At 38.2% G+C, this 26860-nt stretch overlaps 4 protein-coding genes across 6 annotated transcripts; 1 reads left to right on the forward strand and 3 right to left on the reverse strand.

The window, feature by feature from the left end:
* Positions 1 to 131: 131 nt before the first annotated feature.
* Positions 132 to 5386, reverse strand: wee1 (WEE1 G2 checkpoint kinase). The gene is made up of 10 exons (XM_067419744.1): positions 4282 to 5386; positions 3624 to 3829; positions 3221 to 3287; positions 2721 to 2896; positions 2351 to 2619; positions 2156 to 2248; positions 1992 to 2077; positions 1726 to 1896; positions 1441 to 1586; positions 132 to 1299 (listed from the first exon to the last, which is right to left on the reverse strand). The coding sequence occupies exons 1-10, from the start codon at positions 4750 to 4752 to the stop codon at positions 1143 to 1145; spliced, it is 1842 nt and encodes a 613-aa protein (XP_067275845.1). The 5' UTR covers positions 4753 to 5386; the 3' UTR covers positions 132 to 1142.
* Positions 5387 to 5980: 594 nt separating this feature from the next.
* znf143b (zinc finger protein 143b) lies at positions 5981 to 15125 on the reverse strand. Of its 2 annotated transcripts, XM_067420378.1 has the most exons (16): positions 14988 to 15125; positions 13363 to 13478; positions 13182 to 13271; positions 12869 to 12964; positions 12668 to 12748; positions 11459 to 11643; positions 11183 to 11248; positions 10968 to 11084; positions 10793 to 10868; positions 10579 to 10704; positions 10283 to 10462; positions 9901 to 10128; positions 8407 to 8540; positions 7788 to 7943; positions 7553 to 7696; positions 5981 to 6337 (listed from the first exon to the last, which is right to left on the reverse strand). In XM_067420378.1, the coding sequence occupies exons 2-16, from the start codon at positions 13469 to 13471 to the stop codon at positions 6254 to 6256; spliced, it is 1872 nt and encodes a 623-aa protein (XP_067276479.1). In that variant the 5' UTR covers positions 13472 to 13478; positions 14988 to 15125; the 3' UTR covers positions 5981 to 6253. The 2 variants fall into 2 exon arrangements, with proteins under 2 accessions (XP_067276479.1, XP_067276480.1); XM_067420379.1 differs by lacking the exon at positions 14988 to 15125 and having other exon boundaries at positions 12869 to 12952; positions 13363 to 14963.
* Positions 15126 to 16971: 1846 nt separating this feature from the next.
* c16h11orf16 (chromosome 16 C11orf16 homolog) lies at positions 16972 to 22691 on the forward strand. 2 transcript variants are annotated; one of them, XM_067420380.1, is made up of 8 exons: positions 16972 to 17648; positions 17799 to 18016; positions 19484 to 19840; positions 19956 to 20086; positions 20170 to 20311; positions 21007 to 21244; positions 21331 to 21909; positions 22470 to 22691. In XM_067420380.1, the coding sequence occupies exons 2-8, from the start codon at positions 17819 to 17821 to the stop codon at positions 22685 to 22687; spliced, it is 1863 nt and encodes a 620-aa protein (XP_067276481.1). In that variant the 5' UTR covers positions 16972 to 17648; positions 17799 to 17818; the 3' UTR covers positions 22688 to 22691. The 2 variants fall into 2 exon arrangements, with proteins under 2 accessions (XP_067276481.1, XP_067276482.1); XM_067420381.1 differs by lacking the exon at positions 16972 to 17648 and having other exon boundaries at positions 17909 to 18016; positions 18688 to 19840.
* Positions 22692 to 22868: 177 nt separating this feature from the next.
* On the reverse strand, positions 22869 to 24421 carry akip1 (A kinase (PRKA) interacting protein 1). The gene is made up of 5 exons (XM_067420382.1): positions 24242 to 24421; positions 23838 to 24015; positions 23681 to 23761; positions 23475 to 23597; positions 22869 to 23273 (listed from the first exon to the last, which is right to left on the reverse strand). The coding sequence occupies exons 2-5, from the start codon at positions 23988 to 23990 to the stop codon at positions 23130 to 23132; spliced, it is 501 nt and encodes a 166-aa protein (XP_067276483.1). The 5' UTR covers positions 23991 to 24015; positions 24242 to 24421; the 3' UTR covers positions 22869 to 23129.
* Between the last annotated feature and the right edge of the window lie 2439 nt (positions 24422 to 26860).

The following is a 26860-nucleotide window of genomic DNA, read 5'->3' on the forward strand; positions in this document are numbered from 1 at the left end:
GTAACTAGAAACCGTAAGCTCCCAATTCCAACGCTCTCAGAATGCGATGGTACATTCAGAAAACTATTCTCCAGATTAATACATATCGTTACAGTTTATAATATAAAACAAACGAGGCAGATTTAGGTGAAAACAGTTTATTAAAATGAACCTATTTACAGACAAAATGAAGTTTGTTGGATTAACAAGACCCAAGAATCTAAACAGTACCCTATCAAATGTAGTTTATGTAGCACAAAAGTCAAACTATACATTATTAACTAAAGACATCAGATGAACTGGACAAAGATTGTTTTAATGCTACAAAATAGGGTTGGAGATTTGAATGGCATATGTACATTTAAATCATTTGCTTCCAGTTTTAAGCATACGTTTGTCACATGGTTAAATTCAAGATTGAACAAAGCATAGAAATGGGTGAATGAAATCTGCAAAACAAGTTACTGGAGCACAAACATTTTGATGATATTATTAAGCAATTGCTTTTTTGAATGGATAAAATGATTCAAAAGTAATTTAAAAGAAAAAAAATCTTCCAACCCTAAGATGATACAGACGAACATGAATAGCAGCAGGCTTTCTGTGGCAAGCTCACCATTGCCTCCAAAGTGCTCATTTTAATGGCAATCTAACTCAACCCCCAAGTTCTGTGGCCCAACAGGCATTTTTCACAGGCAGTAAGGTGCACAAATCTTCGATCTGGTACATTCACATATCAGGGCTCAATAGGGGCACACCTCCATCTCCAATTTGGTCAAGAGCAACACTGCCCCTTTGAGAGAGCAAGTGCAGGGAGACCATTTTTACTCCTACCTATGGAACTGAAAGCAAGGATTCGGAAGACAGTTCTATGGTAAAAATGTGTCCATTATAAGGCATTTCTGTCAAGAGATTTTGAAAAGGCAAACCTAATCGGTAAGGCAGATCCGCATTACGCATTCAGAGGCTATTGCCAAAACAATGCAGAAGGGCCCAAGCTTCAGTAAAGGCCATAGTACTTGTGTCAAACAGTATAAGCACTATAAGTCACATGACAGTCTGTGTCATCCTTCTGGCTACAGACAAAACTGTCTGTGTGCACAATCTTTCATAAGCACCACTGTAGTTTCCACTCAGGATTGGCCATCTCCTTTGTCAGGAGTTCAGTAAATGGTAAGGCTAACGGAGCGGTTCATCTTCTTCCCGATGAGTCGAGAAGCTCTGGAGCTTGATTGGACTGTGGACCGTGTAAGAACGCGGTCTGTGGTCAGAACCCTCTCCTCTGCTGCAGCCTTTGCCATCTGAGCCTTCTTGAGCTCCCTGAGAAACCAAAACTAGAATTAATTAAATCCAAAGAAGTACAGTTTCCACCAGTAGCATTTAGTATGTTTATAACAAGTAAATAGACTTTTAAATGTAGCATGGAAGGTGCCTTTGTTTATGAAAGAATACATCACGTACTTCTGCAGAAGAGCGTTCTTGAATTTCTCAGCGTTGAGCTCTACACGCAGCTGGTCAGCACTCATTCTGGAAGCAGTCAGAAGAACGGGATGTCTGACAAGGTCAGACGTTGAGGGTCGCCGTGTTGGGTCAGGATGGATCATAAGCTGTCAGGAGGTTATATACATTTTAAAATCAAACATTCAACATCCCATTCAAAACAGTTCTAGCAGAAATAGAAAGCAGTACAGAGAAGCAGTTTTAGAATAACTTATATTTAGGACAACTTTATAGAAGAAACCTTACCTTCAATAAGCTTAAAAATTCCTGAGAAAGCACTTGTGGGATATGGGGCAGAATGCCTTGTCGGATTTTGTGCCACTTTTCTCCATTGGTGGGAAGGGGCTCTGCTCCAGAGGCGCTGACTACAGTAAGAGCAAGGGCAAATATGTCTGCCTTTTTTAGGTTACTGTAATCCTGTGGGCAAGAACAGCTAAATTAGCACATGATATTTCAAAGACGATTGTGACATGCCAGGAATTTCCAAAGACCCAGAATGAAAAAATGATTACCTCCTGAAGAACTTCATTTGCCAGGAATCTGCTATCACCTTCTTCAACTTGTGGATTGATAACAGTTGTAACGTGGCCTAGATCACCTGATACAGAAGAGATTGTCAAAACCTTGCCATATGTGTATTAAATCATCATCTGGACATGTCATTTCAGTATCTTACCTATTTTGTACACCACACTTGTGGTGGGCCCATCTTCTTCATCTTCAAATTCCTCTGCACTTGCGACAGGTTTGCGTGAAATGAATATATTACCTGAAGAAAAATCCCCAAATTAAAGCATAAAATTAAATTACACTTTAACATAACGCATCAGCAAGATTTTTTTAAAGGTTGTAACAAGCTTAAAATACATACTTGGCTTGATATCCATGTGAACAAGTGCTGTAGAGTGAATGTACTTGAGTCCACGAGAGACTTGCAGCAGCAGATCCTTCAACTCAATCTCAGACAGGAAGTGTATGCGTCTGTTGTTCTCAGCAATGACATCAGACAGAGTTCCACCATTGCAGTACTCATTCTGGATCAGCATGTGGTCATCCTCTGCCCAAGCAGAATAATACCTCACAACATGGGGGTGCTGTCCAAGAACTGCATGTGCATATACCTCACGAAGAGCATTTTGCCTATTGGGAGAGAATTCATAGGAATAATTAGAAAACAATAACACTTTATTCAATATAGTTAGTGTTACTAAACATTAATAAAAAGTTCTATGGTCACTTACTCATCCACAGAGCCTGCCAGAGGTTTTTTGGAACGTTTAATGGCGTAGACGCACCCGTCCAGCCTCTTGACGCATTTGAAAACAGAACCAAACTCTCCAGAGCCAATCTTCTCCAGCTCATGGAATTCAGATGCATATCTGGACATCATGTTATTATTCTCCATCATTGTGATCCTCTGTGGAAAAATCAGTTTTCTATTAGACAGCAGTACATAGCTTACTAGATAGTCATGGATATAAGTAGGGATACGCCCAAAAAAACAGGCCATTTCCTGTTTCAGCAAAAAGTGTTACACCTTAAAGTAGGCTGAATCTGACCAAAAACTGGTCAGTTAACATCTAGTAGCAGGATCTTTGACAGAGAAAATTAAATGTCCTAGGGGTCATTTAAAAACCAGTTTCAGTTCATTTCAGTTTCTGCCTAAATTGATGTTGGTGCTTCTTTGCATATAAAAAGCTAATTATTTTACAGTGTAACTCCTAATAAATAAATAAGTTACCTTTGAGGGTGGAATCATCTCTTCCTCTATCTCAGCATCACTTGCATCCATGTCCTCCCCACACGAGCTACAGAAATAAAAGGACATTATTAGAAGGGAAAAAAGGAGGATACACACATCTAACGCCAGGGGGCAGCAGAGAGGCCTGACTAAGCACATGGCGTGTAGATGGAGCGAACACGAGGAGCTGGTTCCTCGCCAACTTTTTGTCTCGTTACAGATTTAGTAAACGGTTTTAACGAACGGTCCTGCAACCTGTGCCACACCTGTCCAGGATTGGGATAGCATTTCATTCTATTGAAAGAACCTTAATGCAGTCAGTAACATCCTGGAGGTTAACTAATAAATAAAAAACGATTAAAAGTTAGCCAAGACATTTTAAAGTTAACTATGGTCAACATACTCATTCCAGTGTGATCGTTTCCTGTTGTTTCTTTGTAGTGTCGAAGACTGGACAAGAATGGAGTCCGGGGTGAAGGGGTTGATGTTTACTAGAGGTGTCTGGTTTCGCCTTCCGTCCAGACAGGCTTTGCTCGTGGAATCCACATTCTTAAACAGGGCGACTCTCCGGCTCGTCGATCCCATCGTCCTGGCCCTCGACAATAAGCTCTGTAAATGCATAATTAAAACTCATTTAAAATATATATATATATATATATATATATATATATATATATATATATATATATATATATATATATATATATATATATATATTTATAAATCACCTTTCTAAAGCAAAGGGAACAACACAGGAAAGTCTGCAAACCGACATAATCGAAAAGAAAAAAAGGGAAAACCGGACCACTAAACATTTGAAATGATGTAATGCTGTGCTGTATCAATAGACTGATTCACTCAAGCTGTTATGTAACGCTACAGTAATATCTGGGTCACTGGGTGACCTCATCTACCTGGTAATGAATTAAAGGCCGGACTGTTTTTTCAAATCATAACTACTTAATTTGACTTTTGAATATTAACAATGACAGAGGAAAAACGTAAGCAGAAATTCGTTTTACAAATGTAAACAACACTTTTGAATAACAGTGACAACAAACCTTTGGGGTATGAGGGGTATCAAACAGACGAAGTTTTCTGAAGGTTTTATGGGGCGGTGTATCAGGACAGTCCGGGACAGGGGAGCTGGATCCTTCCATGTCATCGTGAATGTAACTCCTTTCTGGTGAACTGTCGTAAGCCTGGGGACTTTTCCTTGGCGACGGAGAGCTTTTCATGTAAAAAGTTTGTTTTGCGCGAGACGGAGAGCCAAATCCCTCCTCATCCCACGACTCGTCGTCGTCTCTGGTTCGGCTAAGCGGGCTGCTGCTGCCCAGGTCCTCCGGCCTCTTCTCGCTGCCGCGCCGCACGGACACCGGGGAGTCCAGCTCCGTGAAGCCCGATTCGGCCCCGGTGCTGTTGTTCGCATCTTCGATACTGTCCTCTTCACCATCACTTGTCGCGAACTGCAACTTTTGGCGAACGGGTTTAAGATTTGGAGACTTGCCGTGCCTCCGTGCGCCGAAACTCATCTTTTCAGGCAAATGTTCAGTTTATGTAAAAGGTTAAAACTTCAGAAACACAAACAAAGTTGTGTAAACGTATAAAAACCAGCCAAAACGGCTGGGGAAAAAAAAAATAGGCAAAACTTATGTAATTTAGATAAACATATCTAATAACGTTACTGCTCGAGCAATGCAACCGGAGCGCTGATGAACCGTCCCGGTGAAAAACGGCGATTTGATTCCAATCTTGTTCCAGGAGTTAAACTGCTAACGTTACAGATTGTCCGAGAAAATATCTCCTCTAGCCGACCGATATCCCCGTGACAAGCCCGAGCAAGTTCAGTTTAGACGCATGTAGAAGCCGATAGCTTTGTTGAAATCGTATAAAACAAGAGTCCACGGCAGAGTTTCGGGTGAAAAAATGGCTGCTCCAAACTTCCAACTGATTTAGAGAACTAGAAAAAATAAATCCCTAATAATAATTACGCGCTATTTAAGTCGACGAAGTAAAAGGTAAACTTCTCCAAACGCGTCAAATCACCCAAAATAATCTCGTTTAAGACAATAATGTTTACAAAACTAGTTTGAATGGTGAGCTACTCCTCCCACTAACAAGCGTGGTCAGAACCTTCCCGCGACCGTTGGTCATGTGACGTGATACACACCAATGAGCGCCGACTTCCAAAGTTTAAAAGATAGGAGGTTCTGGGAGTGCTACGTAAGTAAGCCCCTCCCCTCAAATGCCTACTGACTGTGACCTCAATTTGGCGCGAATGCTCTTCTTTCATCTGCGAAATGGTCTCGTTTGATCATGGAGTTGATGAATGTTTTAGTGAAAAAAGCTTTCATTATGGCACATTGTCTTCCGTTCTAGGTGTTACATTAAATACATATGCATGGTATTATATTTGATTAGGTCATTTTGTTAGTGTTTTTATGGCGGTGTAAATTAGCCACATGGTTTTGTTTTGATGGCAGAGCTTCTCCAGTGGGATTGACAGGCGATCATTTATCTATAGCAATCACTTAAAAAGCCTGTTAAGCTCATGTTTTACACACCATATTAATGGGACTTTCCAGTATTGTTCTGCATAAAACCCACAATCGCAAAATTAGACACCATGTTTGGAAAGTCCCTGATATTTACCATATAAATCTAATACAATTCCACCAGTCTTTATTTTTTTAACTGAAAGACCCAAGTCTATAAATTGCACATTTTACTGTTTGATGTCAAAGAATACAATACAATGAATTCATTTTTTATATATATATATATTTGTAGACCTTTTCTTGACAGTTTGCAAAAAATAGCATAATCAAATATATACAGAAAACTCTACTTTTAAAACAGTTATTTACATATCCACACAAAAAATATCTTGATATATTGAATTGCATTCATGATGTCCACATTAGAAAAACTATGATGCTTGACAGGTTTTCAATGCCCAGACTTACATACACGCAGACACGCACGCACACACACACAGAAAAATGTTTAGTCCGTTGTGTTACACAATAAGAGTTAATCGTCCATGCCGGGAGTTTCTCCTTGCTGTATTCTTGATGCTATTCTGATGGCTTCTTCTAGGGATGGCTGATCACTGAGCTGAGAGGGAAAAAGTTGAAATTCAATTTAATAAAACTAAACTATTTGCAATAGCGGCACCATAAATAATTTTCAAAATTGTCATTTTGCACAGCTAAATAGCACCACCCACCAAGAGCAGTCACCCTCCCTTCATCTAGAGAATGACACATTGTTCTTTGTAGGCAATAAGGGCTCATTAATCAGGGTTGAATGGCAAACCAGGTTGATTGGACTAGGTTGCCAGTTAGTTCTCCATTAGAGCAAAAAAGACAAGTGATACAATCACTAATCATAATTATTAGGTCATTATCTGCTACTAACTTCAGCTAGTACACAGTAAGAAATCTGAACACACTGGAATCAGTGTTTAATTACATAGTATTATTTGGAAGGAATGATCTTTAAAAAGATTAGGCCAGGATTAGGCCTTAGTTCAATTAGGACATTTAAGAAGCTTTTATAAACAGGGCTTAGAAAGAAAAAAACTGCTGGTGTGCATCTTAAGACAAAAAAATTGGAACTGACATATCTAAAAAAAAAAAAAAAAAAAAAAAAAATGTCAGGGCCATTGTTTGGTCCCAAGATGCACACCAGTAATGTTTTTAGTTGCATTCAGTTCAAATAGCTCAAACATGCATAAGCCTTGTCTGTTTAACCAGGGGTAAGAGGATAAAACTGGTGATTGTATTTGTGCACTTTAATTTTATGGCATTGTTGCACCCATTTTTGCAGGTATCCACAAAATCAGTATTTTTAAAATCACATTGATGCACTCAAGTCTTCCAAAAAATGACCCTAGCTTTGGTGTAAAGTATTTTTTTAAAGAAAGAAATGCATTGTATCAATTATATTTGATTTGGCTTAGCTTACAATGATTTATATCATGCTGTGCAGCATAGTGCTTTACATTGCAAATGCTTTCAATTCTAAGACCCATGGAACAGTCCACAATACACATTCAGTTGAGACATTTACAACACATCCTAAAACACACTCAATGGAAAACAGGTTACTACCGATTACAACAAACAGCCTTTTGGAAATAATTGCCTTCCCTAAAAGGGACTTAAAGGTTTACAGCATTAACTGCAGTTTTTATTATTTATTCACAGGCAAAGTAAACACATGATATAAGCTTGGTGACTGCTCCTTACTGTGTGGGTTAATGTAACTCTGTCTGTGAAAGTAAGATTCCATAACACATGTGCGTGTGTATGCATATATATTCTGTACCTGCACAGCGATGTGTGTGCCGTTAGAGGTAGCCAGCAGTGTGACTGGGTGTGGTCTTGTGGAAATAACATGCTGTTCCTGATCCTGTACAAGCTCCTCTTCTTCTGTCTGGTATGCAGACAGATCTGGTGTCACAATAGCCACCTAAAATGCAAATAAAGTTAAAACATGTATCTGTGTAATTAGCAAAGTAATGTAGTCCCTAGGAAGGAAACTGGATAGTAACAACACCTACCTGTCCCTCTGTACCGTCTGCAGACACCATAGTGACAGAATGTGTTCCCCCCGAGGAAAGCATTGCTTCATGTGCTGGGATGGTTATGGTGGTTCCCTCTTGTGTTACCATGGTAATTGTGCCTCCCATAGCCTGCATATCAGCTTGAGATAGAACCTGAGAGAGAAAAGACAATGAGTATTTACCTGGAAGATAACTGCATATCCACCACCCTGACAAAGACTTTCTACACCAACAAAATCTTTTACTTTACCACTGTCATTTTTTCCAAACTCTACTGAAGTAGTGGAATAAAATAGATCTTGATATTGCGTGTGATCAATAGTGCATTGGTGGACATTTATATAACAGTGTCTACATCAAAAACAAATAGAACCTATTTTAATCTGTGATTGCTGCTTACACTGGACGAGGCACAGTGCGATGCAACAACAAATTCCTGAAGGTAACTGATACCTTGTTCTATTTCTTACATACTCCAAGCGCCTACTCTATTTCTGGCATGAAGGACAAATGGATTTGCAACGGTGACTTAGTCACATCCACTGTGGACAACTTCTAGCTTTTGTGGTGCAACACAACAACGGTCAGTGTAAACAAAGTGCAAGTCATCACTGACCTGTTGTGTTCCATCCTGAGATATGAGAGCCACGTGCTGTTGTCCCATGACCTCTGAACCTGACATCTGCTCAGACCCAGAGTCATCTTCCACCACTGTCGGAGTGTACATTAACCCAGGGTCATCAATGGCCTCTGAAAAAGGTCAAAAGGTCAAGGTAATTTCAAAATTGAGATTTTTAGACTTTAGACTTGCATTTATATGCATTGTCATAAAGGGATTAAAATGAAATCTAGGAAATATTGTGATTAAACTCATGAAAACAACACTTAAATCAAACCGATGTTTGACCCAAAAATGAAAATGATTAGGGTATCATGAATTACTTACCCTAATGTCCTTCGACACCCATAAGACCTTTGTTCATCTTCAGAACACAAATGAAGATATTTTTGTTGAAATCCGATGGCTCAGACAGGCCTTCATTAACACCAATGTCATTTCCTCTCTCAAGACCTATAAAAGGCACTGAAGACGTCGTTACAAAGTCCATCTCACTACAGTGGCTCTACAATAATTTTATGAAGCGACGAGAATAGTTTTTGTGTGCAAAAAAATAATAATAACGACTAACGACTAGTTATGGACCGATTTCAAAACAAAGTTTCGAACCATTATGAATCAGTGTTTCAATTCATGATTTGGATCGTGTCAAACCAGCAACTGCTGAAATCACGTGGCTTTGGCGATCCGAATCCTGAATCGATACGCTGATTCGTAACCGTTCTAACCTTTGTTTTGAAATCGGACCATCACTATATAAGTTGTTATTTAGGTTTTTTTTTGCACACAAAAACTATTCTCGTCGCTTCATACAATTATTGTAGAGCCACTGTAGTGAGATGGGCTTTGTAACGTCTTTAGTGCCTTTTATGGGTCTTGAGAGAGGAAATGACATTGGTGTCAATGAAGGCCTGTCTGAGCCATCGGATTACAACAAAAAATATCTTCATTTAGTGTCAAAACTACATTTAGGGTAAGTAATTAATGACAGAATTTTCATTTTTGAGTGAACTAACCCTTTAAGCTCACAATTGTAATAAAAGATGTGATGTATGCAGATTTTTCCACTCATGTGCTTGTGACGTACATGGATAAGTTCACTTTGAACATGAACATAATCGAGTATATTGATGGCTGAAAAAATCAAAATGAAGACATTTTTTTAGGCGTGTCACACACAAAAATCCAATGTCTACAGAAATGTTTCGCATTTGATGCAAGTACATTAAAACAGTGGCCAGTAACACACCCAACGTATGTGAGTTTATCATTTGTGTTCTGCATTTGGGTATGTGAATAACGGCGGTAAAAACACCCACAATTCTTAGCGAATAATCAGAATAATGAAAATTGCATGTAAACAGGAGTGAAGAAGTTTGCACGTCGTGTACACATCTTACCAAGATTAAGTAAGTTATAATCCTGATTATTAGTGTTAGTGCACATGTAAATGTAGTCATTGTTTGTGACTGGAGATTTAAGTAAACAGACCTGCAGGGGGCTCAAAATAAGCTTCTTGTTCCTCTTCTATGGGCTCGGTGTCATTGTGCGCTGTGCGTTTATGCATGGCTAATGTAGAAATCTGCTTATACGTCTTTCCACAATGGTTACAGTTGTAAGGTTTGCAGGGCGTATGAACCACATGGTGCTTGTACAGGCTGGAGTACTCTGTGAAACGCTTGTCACAGCCAGGAACAGTGCAGACGTAAGGCTTCTCACCTGAAGATGATGAGACACATTTGAGCTAATGGTCTGAAATAATACCTTATTTTTGTAAAAAAATAAATCCATGCAAACTCAAAGCTTCTTCAGGATTCATTATAATGATACTTTATAAGATGTTGGAAGCAGTAGGAGCAGACAAGACAAGTACCTGTGTGGATCCTCATGTGATTTTTGTAATTGGTGGCACTTGCAAAGGCTCTTCCACAGCTGGGTTCGGAGCAGTAGTAAGGCCTCTCACCTGTGTGAGTGCGGATGTGGACTTTACGAATGTTGGAAGTGGTGAAAGATCTCCCACAGCCTTCAAATGGACATTTAAATGGTTTTTCGCCTACAAAATGAACAGTTACGCAATTTAAAAAACAATTCATCAACATTTTTTCAGACAAAGTATTTTTATAAGCCAGATGAAACCCTTCTTGCAGGCTAGGTAAATATGAAAACCACCTGTATGTGTTCTTGTGTGTTTTTGTAAGTCTCCAGAGGTTTTAAAAGACTTAAGGCAGTTAAGTTCTTGACAGCGATACGGTTTCTCTCCAGTGTGTGTTCGGACGTGACTCTTGAGACCATACCCTGAAGACAGCGTAAAAAAAAAAATGCTTGTACAAATAAAATTACAATTGGAAGACAATAGAAACATGCTTTTGGAAAAAATATTTACCCGTTGCAAACTTTTTGCCACAACCCATATGGTCACAAATGTAGGGTTTATCCCCAGTGTGCGATCTTTCATGCACCTAAAGAATATTTAGAAAACCAAATAGTCAAGAAATGAATAAAGTACTACAGAGACTAAGGGCACATCTGAACAGAAAACTTTCAGAAAATCTTCTCGCCTTCAGATGGTGAGCAGTAGTGTAGAGTTTTCCACATCCCTCATGTTCACATCGGAAGGCCTTTTCCCCAACATGCTGGACTCTAGGTGACCGGCTGTCTTGGCCTTGCAATACAATCTGAATACACAACATGTGACACATTTTAAGCATTGCTTTAATTGCTAATACGTTACTCATTTATTAAATTCAGAAAATTGTATTCATAGAAACAGCACCTGCATATGCACACTGCCATCAGAGTCTCCTCGACTAAGTAACCCAGTACATTCTGTAGCCTCCATCTACAATAGATTTGGGGTTATATTACATGAACATAAAAAGCTTTAAATTAAAAAACAATTTTAGAGTCACAAGGTACAAAAAGTAATTGAAAAAGTTATATTATTTAGCATTGCAATACATGTTTTTTTTTCTGTTAGTTGTTAAATTAAACCATATACACTGAATAAATAATAAGAATACAGAATAAGTGACAGGGCAATGATCTTAACCTTAGTAGTGTATTGCTCCAGCACACTGATGGTCTCAGCATCAATTGTGCCATCCGTCTGCAAGTCTGCTACAGTACCATCTGCCTGGATGGCCAAGATGGTGTTGGTTTGAGGCATATGCTGAATATATGCAGTGGTACCATCTTCCAGCTGAACAGCCTGTAAACTGCCCTGATCATATGTTTCTAAAAAGATTGAACACATGGAGATTTGCTTACTTGATTTCACCATAATGAATCTAACATTTAAGCTGATTTTTTTTTTTTTGAAGAATCTACTGTCTTAAAACGGCCATTTCACACCACACCGACAGACAGAAAAAGACAGTTTGTCAGGTTTTGTCGGATCAGTGTCAGAGTCTGTCAGAGCTCTATTTCGTTGAATGAACATGTTGAATCCATATTAGAATGTCTGAGAAGTGACATGCTGTAATCTATCGCCATTGGTCTGAGTCTGCCGTTGCAGTGTGAATTGGCCTTAAAGGGTTAGTTTACCCAAAAATTAAATTGATGTCATTAATGACTCACCCTAATGTTGTTCCACACCCGTAAGACCTCCGTTCATCCATGTCCAGAAAGGGAATAAAAACATCATCAAAAGTAGTCCATATATAACATCAGTTAGTTAATTAGAATCTCTTGAAGCACTGAAAATACATTTAGGTCCAAAAATAAAAAAACTACGACTTTATTCAGCATTGCCTTCTCTTCCGCGTTTGTTTTCAAACCTCAAATAAAGATTTAAACGGTTTGAATTTCGCGTGTCAAACTGCTGAAATCATGTGACATTGGTGACCCGAATCATGAATCAATACGCTGATCATGACCGTTTGAATCTTTATTTGAGGTTTGAAAACAAACGCAGAAGAGAAGACAATGCTGAATAAATTTGTAGGTTTCCCTATTTTTGGACCAAAATGTATTTTCGATGCTTCAAGAGATTCTAATGAACTAACTGATGTCACATGTGGACTACTTTGATTATATTTTTATTCCCTTTCTGGACATGGACAGTATAGTGTGCATACACTTAGATACGCTGTCGGACTAAATATAAAATATCTTAAACTGTGTTCCGAAGATGAACGGAGGTCTTACGGGTGTGGAACGAAATTAGGGTGAGTCATTAATGACATCAATTTCATTTATGGGTGAACTGACCCTTTAAGACACACAATACAGCACAATAGAACGTTTTTCAAAGATAGACCTTTGGGAGCATGAATGTAAGCAGTTGTTCCATCCTCCAGTTGCACAGCTTGCCCATCCTCTAGTCTCAATCCTTCTCCACCTAAAAAACAAATTTTAACGCATTAAAGCAAATGTATGGTCTTTAAAATACAGAAGAAGTCTATTAGACAGTCAGTGATCATAGAGCTACATTCATTAGAATGCAATCCATATGAAATACCTGTTTTAGACATTGGTAGGTGCTGGACATAGGCAGCAGATCCATCCTCCAGTTGAATCACTTGTCCTTCCATTATTTTGTTTTCTGTGAGAGAAACTATTATATGATGTAAGATTTGAATGGGGACAGAGCAAGACATTTTTTAAGGCTTTTAGCTATGCAATAAATTGTTGTAAGCTGAATGAAATACTCGACAAATAAGTACAAAAATATATATTATTTTGAATAGAAATGGTCATTCAGAACCGGATTATTACCTAATGCATGCCAAAAAAAAAGTACTGACCATGATCAAACTGTTTAGTTACAGTACCTTTAGGGCTATGTTGGATGTATGCGGTGGAGCCATCCACCAAAGTCACCGCCTGCAAGCTCACTGTGTCCATTCCCTCCATGTTGTCATCTGTGTGGTAACAGTAGGCTGTTTTGATTCTACATTGCACCATGCACAAAATGTAATACTGTTGCAGAGATTTTATTCATATCCATCTCACCTCCATCTGTTATTGCCTCCGTCAGACAAAGGGTGACCTGCTGCGGGTCCCCGTCCACACTTTGAAACTCCATGCCCTGGGTGTCCCGATTCACCTGGGCTAAGAGCATGATCTACCTGTAAAAAACAACCAACAACCATCAATGATTTTGTGTTAAAATCCAGAGCCAATCAAAGGCCTGTGATGGTTTATTGCCATGGTGGGCTTTAAAGTACTTTTTTGTCATTTGACAAGATTTAGACAGTGCATGAACTTCTTTTTCTGCCCCTAAATTTATTATACTATTATTTTAGCAATATTCAGATTTTAAACTGCCAACACACACTGAAAGGCTTGGCCTTTTTTATAGTTATTTATTGTGAACACGGTTTTGGTCTTGTGTACTCGCTCTGTATGACCTTTAAATATCTAAATTAAAATACTAGATTGTTCAGAACTATACTTGCTTGTGTATTTTATAGAAATAAATTTAATATGCATAACTATCTAGTTCTTTTTAAAATCTATATAATTGTAAAAATACTAGTAACCAACCAAGTAATGACAGTGGATCTGTGATTTTGAAATCAACTTGCCTACTCTGTGAATAAGTTCAATTAATTTAAAACTCTTTCTAGTGACAATAAACATGCAACTTGTTGCATGGTTACTGGAAATAGACTCTAGTGTCTATTCAAATTAGTTCTGGGAAAACTGGAATAGAATTCCATACATATTAATTAGAAGACAGTATGAGAACAACAGATCCCCTAAGGATCCCATTCAAAATTAAAAATGTGCAATTAGTCACCACAGAAGTAACAATGGAATATTAGTTGACGATATCAAGAAAAATATTTCAAAACAATTGTATATACGTACTAGTAACGTACAAAAATAAGACAACGGTTATTATATGGGATAAATGTTAGAAAATGTTATAAAAATTAGAATATATTGCTTTGCTTTCTGTAAAAAGAGGCTATTTCTCAATTAGTGCAATAATAATAATAAAAGAAACGTTTAATGCACGTGTAAGTTATCGAATTGAAGTACGTGCTAACCCGAGCATTAACGTTACATTACTAATGTCCAATTTAGCCAAATAGCAACGAAAGATGCATTACATTTTCGTACAAAATCGCAAAACGGGAGAATAACCAATAGCTTAAGTTGCTCATTAGTTTTTAGTTGTATTAGTTGACAGGACATCTGTCATGCTAACTCATTCTCACATGTTAGCAAATATGCTACAATAAAGCTCGCGATTTAGTTTGGCCGTTTCCTAATGTTTACATAATATAATCGCCGTTGATGTTCATATAACCATACCATGTCCCAAACTATCTCAAAGCAATAATGTCCCTTTAAAGGCGTTTAAACATAAACGACAGCCGTTAGCCCATAATGAGTTCGTTGCTGCGGTAACTTGACAATCAATCGGAACGTTACAATGTTGCAACCGATTACAACCCTGCGTCCAACTGCCTTTAATAAATAAAACACCGCTTCCGATGCATTTTCACTATTTTATTTCGGTTTGTATCCCACTTCGACATCCACCGCACTCCCATACGCCACACTCTCCGCCTAAGCGGCGTCTGAGGAAATAAGGCACACTGGGTAAAACACATTTATATACTAACCTCCGAAAATTTTCCAACAATCCCTTCGTTCGACCACCATGCACCAGGGCAGGAAACGCTATGCAGAAAATTCAACCCCAGAACCTGGATAACGGCAGAATTCTCCCAACAGATCCGTCATGCGTATGTGCGATTGGCTGAAGGGGGCTGTTGACTCGCTCCCATTGGCTGAACGCCAGTCCATGAGAACTCGTGCTGCCAGAAATTCATGTTCAGGGGCACCTTAGGGACGCCATTCGGGTCTGTTGGGTGTATTGTTCAAGCGTGAATAAGCAAATCTAGCACAGCAGCGTCTGGGCATGACATATTCATTTGGCGGATAGATGCCACGGGTTTTGTGCACATTAATTTGAACGCTATGACTTGACAAGTGGTTTTATGGGTTTTATAACAGCACATTTTTAGAGTGTGCCACAGAAGACTTGGTAGCCATTTTGAATTGCATTATGTCATGGCCGGAGTGAGGATGCATGGGCAATGCAGTGCAGTAGAAAGGCTTCACTTTTTCTCAGTTTGTCTGAAGGAGAACGTGGAGTACCCAGTTTGAAATTATGAAGTTTTATATCAGAATGACGTACTTCCTCTTACCATGCTTAATTTTGTCATGTTAATTTAATGTTTATGCTGAAAATATTTTTGCAATTATTATTGCATATTAAAGCATTCACACAATCACAATTATGATTACATGGTCAGAAGTCACTTATGCTCACCAAGGCTGCATATATTTGATGAAAGTAACAGTATTATATTGAGATGTTATTATACATTTTTTAAAAGACTTTTAAACTGGCCTATATGAATATCTTTTAAAAATGTTATTTATTAATGTGATGGCAAAGTTGAATTTTCAGCATTTTACTCCAGCCTTCATCGCATGATCCTTCTAAAAGCATTGTAATATGCTTTGGTGCTGAATTATCACACTGCAAAAAAATAAAAATGCTTTTCTTAGTATTTTTTCCTTGTTTCCAGTCCAAGTATCTTAACATCAAGATGTATTTATTAGATGAGTAAAGTTACATCTAGTGAATGGCATAAGAACTGAAATGACAAAAGATATGTCTTGTTTCCAAAACAAGCAAAATTATCTGCCAGTGGGGTAAGAAAAATGCAGTCATGTTCAAAGCCCCATTTTGCTTGTTTACAACAACATACTTTCTTCAAGAAACCAAGGTAATAACTTGTCATTATACACATTTAGTTAATGCATCTTGATTTTAGAATTTTTAGATATAGATAGGCTATTTGGACTGGAAACTGCAAAAATAATAAAGCAATAAATTATTTTCTTTCTTTTTTGCAGTGCATTTTATATATTTTGTTATCAGTTTAATAGTTTGTGTTATTACTGTTTTACTGTATTTTTTCATCCAAAAATACAGCCTTGGTGAGCAATAGGCTACTTCTTTCAAAATGATAAAAAAAAATCTTAAAACAAACTTTTGACCATACAGTTAAGTTTTATAACATAGCAAATGTGTATTCCATTAGTGTGTATCAAGTCCAGTTTTAACTAACAACACGCAAATGAAGGAATGCGTTTCTCTGTGATAACAAAGGGCTACTTTTTTTATTTTTTTATATTTCTATTTTTCTATCTGTCAAAGTTGGGTCCTTTTTCCAAAACATGTATTTTTCATCAGCTTTTCTCACCTCAGTGTCCTCTTCACATTTCAGCGTCTGTGGAAGACAGGATGACAGCACATAATCTATTTTTGGACCGAGTGTCTATCATTGGGATGGACGTCATAGCGCTGAAATCAGGTTCAAGTGACCCTTTCTGGTGCTGAATCTCAACTGGCATTTCTCTCAAAGCCATCAAACAGATTTTGACAGTTTTAGCCCTTCTGTTTGTAACTGGTTCAGCTTTGTAAAATGTGCTATTTGTTCTGTATTTTGATGTCCTGAATTCAAATATGACGATTAAAACAACTGGTCGTCTACGGTTTACATTTTTACATTTTACTATGTATATACCTATATAGTACCTGTCATCAGTTCTGTTTATGTAACACTTAAACAATGTTTAAACCAAGCAAAGGTTGTTTAAACCAAGCAAAAGAGCAACAACCTTCAAATTGCTACAAAGCTGCCACTGATGTTGGTCAGTGTATGCACCTCAAAAGTTGTTTCATGTAGCCATACTTTTCCTTTGGGATTGTATAATGACCAATTGGAATTAATGGCAAAACATTGCCATTACGCAGTAAAGCTTTAAGACTGTTAAAACTGTCATATATAGCCTACTGACAGTCGCATATCTTGAAAACTAGAGCCAATCAACAATTTTAAGCCTCATTTTCATTCTCAGTGACCTACAATTAGTAACATTTAACTATTTCAGAAGCATTGGCTGAAGACAACTGATATTAAAGTAACTTGAATGTTTTTTCCTATTGTTTTATGTGACTTAGGTGATTAGAGGAACACCAGTCTCCAGAAGGATCCCTTCAGACACACTTACACCATGTTCAAGTGCACATCAGACGCCCTCTGTCACCACTAGATGGATGTAATGACATTCTAATAGTTTAAGGTTTGGTGAGTGGCTCACTATGGCAACCTCAGTACACAGAAGAGACGGAGAAGATCCTTGTTCAGTGGATTACTGGAACATATTTGCTACAGTTTGCAAGTGTGTTCTTGGAGTCAGGAAAGGTACGAATAACGGAATTGTTTGTATGTGTATTTTCATTCTGAATCATTATTCTTTTTTCCTTATAACAAATAGATGAAAATGAGTTGTTTGTGTTTAAAGAAGCTAGTCAGACGGGAAGTCAACTAATGGCAAATTCAATTGTGTTGCAGATCATTCGATGTGAGTGACAATGTCATCTCAGGTAGCTCACAGTCAAAGCCTCATTCCCGTGTTCATGGGTAAAAGCAGAAATATCACCTTTATTCTGGACTTATCTGTGGGGATGAATGCTTTTTTGGGAGCAGTGAAGAATCTTACCATCCAAACCTTAATTACTAAAGCTTCACTCAGAGATTCGCTCTTCAACATTATCAGCTTTTCGTACAAGGTACATTTACAGTTAATCACTCTGAACTTATGAATGTCATTAATGGTTACTTGTATAAATTCTAAAAATTAAAAAAATAAACAAGTTCTTAAAGAGTAATGATAATCATCCATACGACGCTATTGTGTCCAAAATTGATAATGCTGTAAGTTTAGTTTGTAACAGTTTTAAATACAATTTATTCATTGTTTTTTTTTTTTTTATATCTTAAACAGTTGGGTTTGTTAAACTCAGCATGAAACGGAAGCAGCGACTGACTTTTCCTCCCTTTTGTGACGTAGCCTATATCCAAGAGAAATTGCTTTGTGAACAAGAAAAAATTTAGGGCAGGACTTAATTTTGTACATTGCCCCTGAAGGGACACTGTGGTGGAAGGAAAATTAATAAACAATGTTTTGTGTTCACCAAGAAACACTGCATGCGCTCGCAAAACCTTTGCGTTGTCCCGAGAAACTTTGCCCTCACTCACAAAACGTTTTGTCTCTTCCAAGAAACTTTGCGCTCACCCACGTTTCTTGGAAGAACGCAAAAGCATTAAAAAAAAATTACTCCAACTCCATTATATATTTTTTCTTCACCATGTCCCTTTAGAGGCTCTGTAGTTTTGTCCTTCAGGAATTTATAGGATGATTGGATTGATGTTTTATTGGTCGATCTCATGTGCGTGACAGGTAGGATGCGTCCGAAACTGGCAAAATGCTCCCTTCGAAGAAATATTTCAAGCTCGGAAGGCATGGAGTCACGTCCGAATCTAATATTAGGTTCACATCCTGTCTCCTGAGATACCTTCATCTGATCAATTTTTGAAGGCAGGATACATGTATCCTTCGCTGCCTTTGATATCCCACAATCCTGTGCTTTCCATTCAGTGACAGTTGAGCTGGGGGGAAAAGATGGCATCCGGAAGTTGCGTTTGCTAGTCAGTTTATGTATAAATGTATGTTTTTTACCAATATGTTCCACTTCTGATGTCATTTCTAGCAAGAAATTACTAATGTAGTAATTCAATATGTCTTTTTTTTGCATCCTATTGAGTGCCTGGACTTGGATTTTTTCCAAATTCTTTTTCAACATTTAACCCTTCCAAGAGCACCAGAGGGTGCAAGGGATTCCAGCAGCGCTCCAGTTCTCTTTTGTCTATGTGTTTACTTTAGTTCTCACCAAAGCTCTCTATATTTTGCTGTAGATCATTAAACTGTTACACTGCCTTAGAAGTCTGTCCGAAATTAGTTTCATGAGGTGCCTTCATGCACAAAATGCTGCCTTACAAGCCATTGCCTAATAAGGCAGCAAGGCAACGAGTCCGCTGCCAAGGTTTTCGGACGCAACCGTTGTCATACCCTGCCCTCGCACCAGTAAACACGTCATCAGAGAAGATATGTCGCTGCAAGAGGGAGGAGAAGTTATTTTGATTAAAGATTGAGGCTGTACTGCAATATTCCATTAAAAAAATATATATTTCATTAGGCAACACCATGGTCTTCTCACATGATGCCCTGCACTCCTGATGTAGTCTATGAAGCCTTGAGCTGGATCCACACATTACAGACGAGTCCTGGCAGAGACCTCCATTCAGCACTGGCCTTAGCATTCTCTGACCCTGCCTGTCATTCTGTACATTTGGTGACCAGCGGTCTCCCAGACAACCCTACACAATGCTTGGGTTCATTATCAACCCTGGTGACACGCCCTGTCCATACATTTTACATATCTGACAAGACTCTCATGAACACTGACACATCAGACTTCTTGCAGTGCATCACCTCCACCACTAGAGGAAGCTGTCATGTCATGTCTCCCAACTCAGCCGGCGTTGTGGACCAGGTAAGAAGTTTTTACACTGCAGTTTGTATGGTGATGACTGACCATCACTTATACCAGCTATTCTTTATTAGTTGATCAGGTATTTTTCACCATCTAATGTTTTATAACATATCAGCTCCGTTTGTTGCATTCAACCGATGACCTGATCCAAAACCCATCGTACTCAGAGGATCCAAGGCATTCAGTGGACTTCTATCAGGTCCCATACAACACCTGCACAAGCTGTGTCTGTTCTGCACCATATTGGTATGCTTTCTAAATTAACTGGAAATGGGGCAAGAAATACAAATGATACATAATTATATTGTGGGATATATATATCTTAACAGGTGTTCGCCTATCAACCCTTTTAGTACAGTATCATGTGTATCTGGAAGGGTAATGCGAGGTGCTGAGCTGTTTTCCGGCTGCCGTGTGTTAGCCAGGAAAGAGATAGATGGGTTTTACTACCTGGGGACAATCATACATCAGGTACTGAGGGGAAAAATACAGATCATTATGGACATGCTCTATCATTAAATAGTTTTTGGGGTCTGTGTGGTTTTTAATGTTTCTGAAAGAAGAAATACCGCATAATTTTATTTTCATTAAAATCTATTTTAAAAAAGTATTTGATATTTCAAAAGGTACTGTAATTCATTTCTGTGATGGCAAAGCTGAATTTTTTTAGCATTATTTTTTCAGTGTCACAAGATCATTCATATTGATCTGCTCAAACATTTCTTATTATTACTAATGTTGAAAACTGTTATATTTTAGTGATAAACATTATACTACATTATACATTTTTTCAGAATTTTGACAAATATAAAGTTCAAAAGAACAGCATTTATTTGAAATAGAATTATTTTGTAACATTATGAAAAAATGTACCGTCACTGATAATGTTCTCATTACGTTCCAAACCTGTATGAGTTTCTTTCTTCTGTTGAACACAAAATAAGATAGTTTAAAAAAATGTTGGTAACCACAGTTGATGGTAGCCATTGACTTGCATAGTGGGAAAATAAATACTATGGAAGTCAAGGTGTGCTGTCAACTGATTTTTTTTTTAAAGGTAGTGTATCTGTGAATATAAGCAGCTCTTTAATTCAAAATCAATTGAAAATTTACTTCAAATATAGATTTATAATCATAGTTTGTTAAACAATTATTTCTGTCTCTAGGCCAGAGGAAATCTTTATATGGTGGATTTTGATAAGTTTGGACCTAAAGGAAATGCATATAAGGAAACATTAAATACAGTTCAGCCAACCTGCCAGCCTGATATAGTTCATCTAGCCAGTGCACATGGGCACAGTATAGTACCAGGGGATACAGTTTTAGCACCATGGGATCCAGATCTGAGAAGGTATGGGCCTGGAAGAGTCGTCTCCGGTATGGAGCTAAGATATCCACTAAAAAGTAAGATTTTTTTAGTTACTGTATTTTAAACCTGTATAACTGAATAAACCCAGAGGAGTTTGCTCAGATCTGTTGTCTCATTAAAGGCGATGAAGGTCTTTTGGGACTTCAGGTTCTCTTCTGGAACGGGATGACTATGCATGTCCCCAAAGAGCTTGCAGTATGGATTCCAGCCTCTCAGCATGAGCAAATCATCAAAGACCTTCAGCATTATTCATCCAGGCCATGTTGCTACAGGGTTTCCCACTGCAGCACCATGAATTGTTTCGAGTTGCCATGTCACCGGTGCAACCACCACAGTCCGTCCTCCATTCCGCTGCTCCTCAGTCCAGTCAAGAGATGCTGGCCAATATTCATGTCAACTCCACTACTGAACAACCAGAGGAGAGATGAGCTAGAAAGGAAAGTTGATCTCCAACTGAAAGAACGACAGAGCTCTCAACAGACACAAGTGCCTTCATCTTCCTCCTCAACATCATCTGACTCAGATGAGAATGAGGAGGATACTGCAGCTGAAAAACACAAGCCTTTGGGGCCAGAACTGGTGAGCCGCTCAATAAACACAGAGATTTCCTGCCTGAGAAAGCCATACACTCAACCTGAGTCCAGACCAGCCTGGAGACACTGGAAAAGCGGTTCTGCAGAACCACACCACAGGCAGCCGGGTAAGGATTCAAATATTTACAATATAACTTTCTGTCAAAATGAAAAATACTGATCATGACCTAATGGTATATTTGCATATACACTACCATTCAAACGTTGAGGGTCAGTATGTTTAGTTTTTTCAGAAAGGATGCGTTAAATTGATCAACAATTACAGTAAAGAGATTTATAATCTTACAGAAGATTTTGGTTTCAAATAAATGCTGTTGAACTTCCTAGTTATCAAAAAAAAACGTTATCGCGGTTTGCACAGATATATTAAGCAACACAACTGTCAATCAGCATATTAGAAGGATTTCTAAAGGATAATGTGACAATGGCGTAATGATGCTGAAACTTCATGAATAAATTACATTTTTAAAGACATTAAAATACAAAACAGCTATTTTAAATTGTAATAATATTTCATAATAAATGGTAGCATGGCAAAAAAAAAAAGTGTACAGACAAAATGTCATTTAGAACCATTTGGTCTAAATAAAAGTTACAGAAAAAAGGATTTCTATTGTCTTTCACAACAGATTTAATTTGTACTGACAAAGTTTTCTTGGTATTTCAGGAAGAGCAGTCAGGTCTCCAAATGTAACCCATTCTTGGCCGAGAGAAACTGGGAATTCTGGGAGCTCTACAGATAACTCTCCGATGACCAATCACAGCTCTTTATTTAAACTGGTTCGTGAATCACCAAAACGAGGAGTCAATATGAGGGACATATTTGGATCAACCAAATCAAAGCCATCACCATCACCACTATCTGTAGCATTACAGCATCTGTAGCGTCGCACAAGGCCAAATAAACTGATACTAGGTCCACTACTAGGTCCACAGCAAAAGTTTAAAGTGTAATGAGAATTACCAGTCAGCTTTTGCTTCTTTTTTTGCAGGGATGATATTTGTTTGTAATTCAAACATCTTATGGCCGGTGTACTAATTGAATACAAAATACTATTCATGTAGAATCATGCAAAAGTTTATTAAAATATAAGATATGTATGAGGTATAACCAAAGAGAAATTAAATATAAATGTTTTGTCTTGCTGTATTCTCTCATTATGGCTTCTATGCCTCAAAATAAATTCATGATTTTAAAAAGGATAAATAAATATTCCTGAGAATTAAAAAAATAACACTTGTGAACACTCAAATAGAAATCAAAAAGTCAGTGCATTTAAAATTTTAGTGCAAGTTCTTAATTAAGGCATTGAATTTCACCCATAGTTCAAAGGTTAAATGTAAGGCTCATGCTTTCTCCTGCGTTGATGTGGACAGTTTTTGTCTCTGGCCTTGTGTCCTGCATTGCTGCTGTGATGGTATAGGTTCCTGGAGACACTTCAATAAGGAAATCCTCTGGTTCTGATGAACCCTTCAATAAAATATGTAGATAAACCCGTAGATGAAGTTGATTTGCAGAGCAAATGTAGTAACTATGGCCCGATTAAAATATGATCTTATCTGCACAAAATCGACTTTTGTAGCCTACTATGCCTTAACGGTTCAAGTTCATATACAATATGACCAAAACGTGTTTTTTTTGTTTGTTGTTTTAGGTACAATCAGTACTTACATTATCTCGTTTGATGGCTGCAGTAGCATTCTGTTTCTGTTTCCTCAACATCTGCTGTGAATGGTAGCGACAGATGTGTTCTCGCTCTCTGGGCTGAGACAGATGCGCGGTCTTATAAAACTTCTGTTAAAGAAACACAGGCTGTGTCTTCTAATTCCCATCTCAACACATGCTAAAGTAAATGAATGAATAATGTTTTTTTCCACCTGGCACTGTCTTGTAGTTTCAGACATGTAATCCGCTATTGTAGCAAAAGCATGGTCCAAGTCTGAATGGGAAATGTCTCTCTGCAACACAAGACAATAATTAATTAGTCATATTATTCTTTTAGTGACCTAACTAATAGGAATTGAGTATACTCACTTCTGAGTTCCTCTCATAGCGACTGAACATGGGTGATGGTCTTGGTCTTGCACTTGAGCTGCTAGCAGACCGCTTTTTTGCTTTTTCCAACACCTCCTGTCCGAGTTTAGACGAGCGGCGCAGGGAAGACTCCAGCCAGGATTCACAAGCCATATGTACACAAGCGTCCTGGACTGCACTGGAATTGATTTGACCAATATTACATCTAATGATTCTCACAACAGTTACGTCACAATACGAAAAACTATTTGCAGCATTGTAATTTGGATTCATTAAAACTATGCTACCATTACCATGCAAGCGGAAGTAGCCTATTTGATTTTTTTCTAATATTTTAAGCGCATGGTAAACATGTAACATTATACACTCGGAAAATTTTACAACATTTTAAAAGCAAAACTTACGATCAAATGGCGCCCAAAATATCAGATGTTTGTTCGCTGAAATCTACAAACGGATCGCCGCATTTAGTTTAATAACTGTCAAACTGTTACCGCTGTATGTTGGCAGTTGTTAGTAATGGGTGTGTCACCAAAGTGAAAGTTCATATGCGGTTCCTTCTCTCTCTCACGCGTTGCTGGGAAATGGAGTCTTTTGTCCCTGGTTTAAACGCCATGACAAGATTACCAATAGGAGGAGAGCTGGGACGGCTCCTTCAGTTTCTCAGAGACTTGTATTGGAAAGCCAAAATTATCTAGTCAGCTACCCAACACCGCTGTAACATAGGCTACATACGATTATATACATACAATTTATACTTGAATTGACAAAGTCAAATGTTGCAGCTGACTAGCCTGACAAGCCAGACTCACATCAAGATGTTTGGTCTGGAAACACACCATTGTAGGGCTCAATCCGAGGGGCGGATAAACGGTTGTCTTTCAAACTCCCTCTGCACGTGATAGGATAGTGCTAACTTACAAACCAACCAGAGCAACGAAGGTGAAACGGAGCTCGTTGATAGATTATTAAACATTCGCAATATCCGGTCGGCAAAACTCCGAACACATCTTCATTTTTAAGAATGACTTCAGTGCCGTTCTTTGTTATTTTCTCAGAGAAAAGCTTAACTCCAAGTCTTCCAGAGTCGCGGTCAAAGCTGATTCGAAAGACCGCCGTTGGCCAGTTTCTGTGTTTACTAGAAGCACGCGCAACTCGGCCGTAGTCATTATGGCCCCGCCCACCGACTCTATACACGATGTGATTGGCCCGGCAAGAGTTTAGCGTTTACAGCTCAGAATGGTATTGAGGTTGCTAGACGACACTCGCGGGCAGATTAGATTTGCTGCCGCTAGGGTGCGTCTAGATTTCTAGGCTAGCAGCTGACCCCATAAGAGGGGAAATTCTTCTTCAACATAATTGTTTTAGTTTTTTTTTTTTTTTAGTTTTTTTTTTTTCATTTTATTTGTGCACAGACAGGTTTTTCATAAAGACAAAGACTATAAAAGGTAGAAAGAAAGTAACAACCATGTTCTGATATTTGAGCTGTGGCCCCTGGGGGCCTTTGATCATGATGTCAGTGTGGTCTTTGTTTTGGGTTGTGTGTGGACTGGCGTTGTGTTTTCCCCACACTCATGCAGTCTCGGTGAGTCACATTTTGCTCATGACCACCTCTGATCCAACCACTGAAGAGCAATCGATCAATCCAAAACAAGTAACAATCCTGTTTTGGTTAATGATTACAATAAATCTGAACTACAAAATATTTTTTTAAATCAAAAATCATGACTGTCTCTACACTGACAGGCATGGACAACTCACTTGCTATGTTATCTTGACAAAATAGCTATGCCATTTAGATGCTATAAAAAACAGATTAAAATGTTTTTACTTTATAATGCCTGACACGTTTCGACAGTATGACAAAAACATACTTTTGAAAACCATGAACCAACCTTTTACTTTAAAGTATTTTTTTGCAGAAGTAATGATCACATGGGGCTGCTTTCTTCCAGAAACCACAACATTAACAGCAACACTGGAGAGCTTGTGGTGGTGGTGGTGGTGGTGTGTGTGTGTGGGGGGGGGGGGGGCTGTGACATATGAGGACACGAATGTGAAATATGAGGACATTGGCCATGTCCTCACTTTTCAAAATGCATATAAATCATACATTATGAGTTTTTTTATATATATATATATAAAGTAAAAATGTAGAATGTTTTCTGTGATGGGTAGGTTTAAGGGAGGGGCAGTGTAAGGGTGTGTGTGTGTGTGTGTGTGTGTGTGTGTGCACCCCCATATGTGTCCTCAACATGGAATCTGTCCGCCTTTAAAAAAAGTTTTGAAATTAGGCATTGAGGCATTTTGCCATTTTGAAAGTGACATTAACTGCTGTGCCGAGCTGAAAATTGGTAAGGAGAACTGTGGGAAAAGTAGAATAAGTGACTTAAGTATTGAGCAATGGATATAGCAATTGTTTAGAAAATCATCCTTGATATAGCCTAGGCCAGAGAAGTGTCTTTAGAAGATTTGAAACCTATTTTACCAAATATTTTAATGCATGGGAGAATTTTAAAGCTTAAAGGATTACTAGGGCAGATGCTTAGTAATTATTTGACATCCATGGCCAGTCATAGATTAACAGTACATGTGACATGTGAGTAACACTTCATACTGCATCAACAACAAGTAAAGAATTAGTGTTCAAAATTTTAAAAAGATGCAACAAACTCACTGAATGCAGCTGAAACCATAAGCTTTCATTTGATTGGGTCTCTGGGAACACATCTATCTTGTGCTCTGTGATTTATCAAACATTCATAAAGCATTCTACAGGAAGACAGACCATAGATGGGGATGGGGGGGGGGGTGCTTAAAAAGGATCTGCATTGAATGCATATCTGTAATACTGATATATATAATCGTGACTGTTACCACGGTTTCAGTGTTACGGAGTGAGGACCTCCCAATAGCATCCTTCCAACACTTCCCACACAGTCTAACAGGCTCTCTCTGCACTGAGATTGAAACCCACTCTGCTCATCCAAATGAACAGAATTCATTCAACCATACTGGTGTCT

The sequence above is a fragment of the Pseudorasbora parva genome, chromosome 16 (assembly GCF_024679245.1).
Source record: "Pseudorasbora parva isolate DD20220531a chromosome 16, ASM2467924v1, whole genome shotgun sequence".
Taxonomy (NCBI): Eukaryota; Metazoa; Chordata; class Actinopteri; order Cypriniformes; family Gobionidae; genus Pseudorasbora; species Pseudorasbora parva.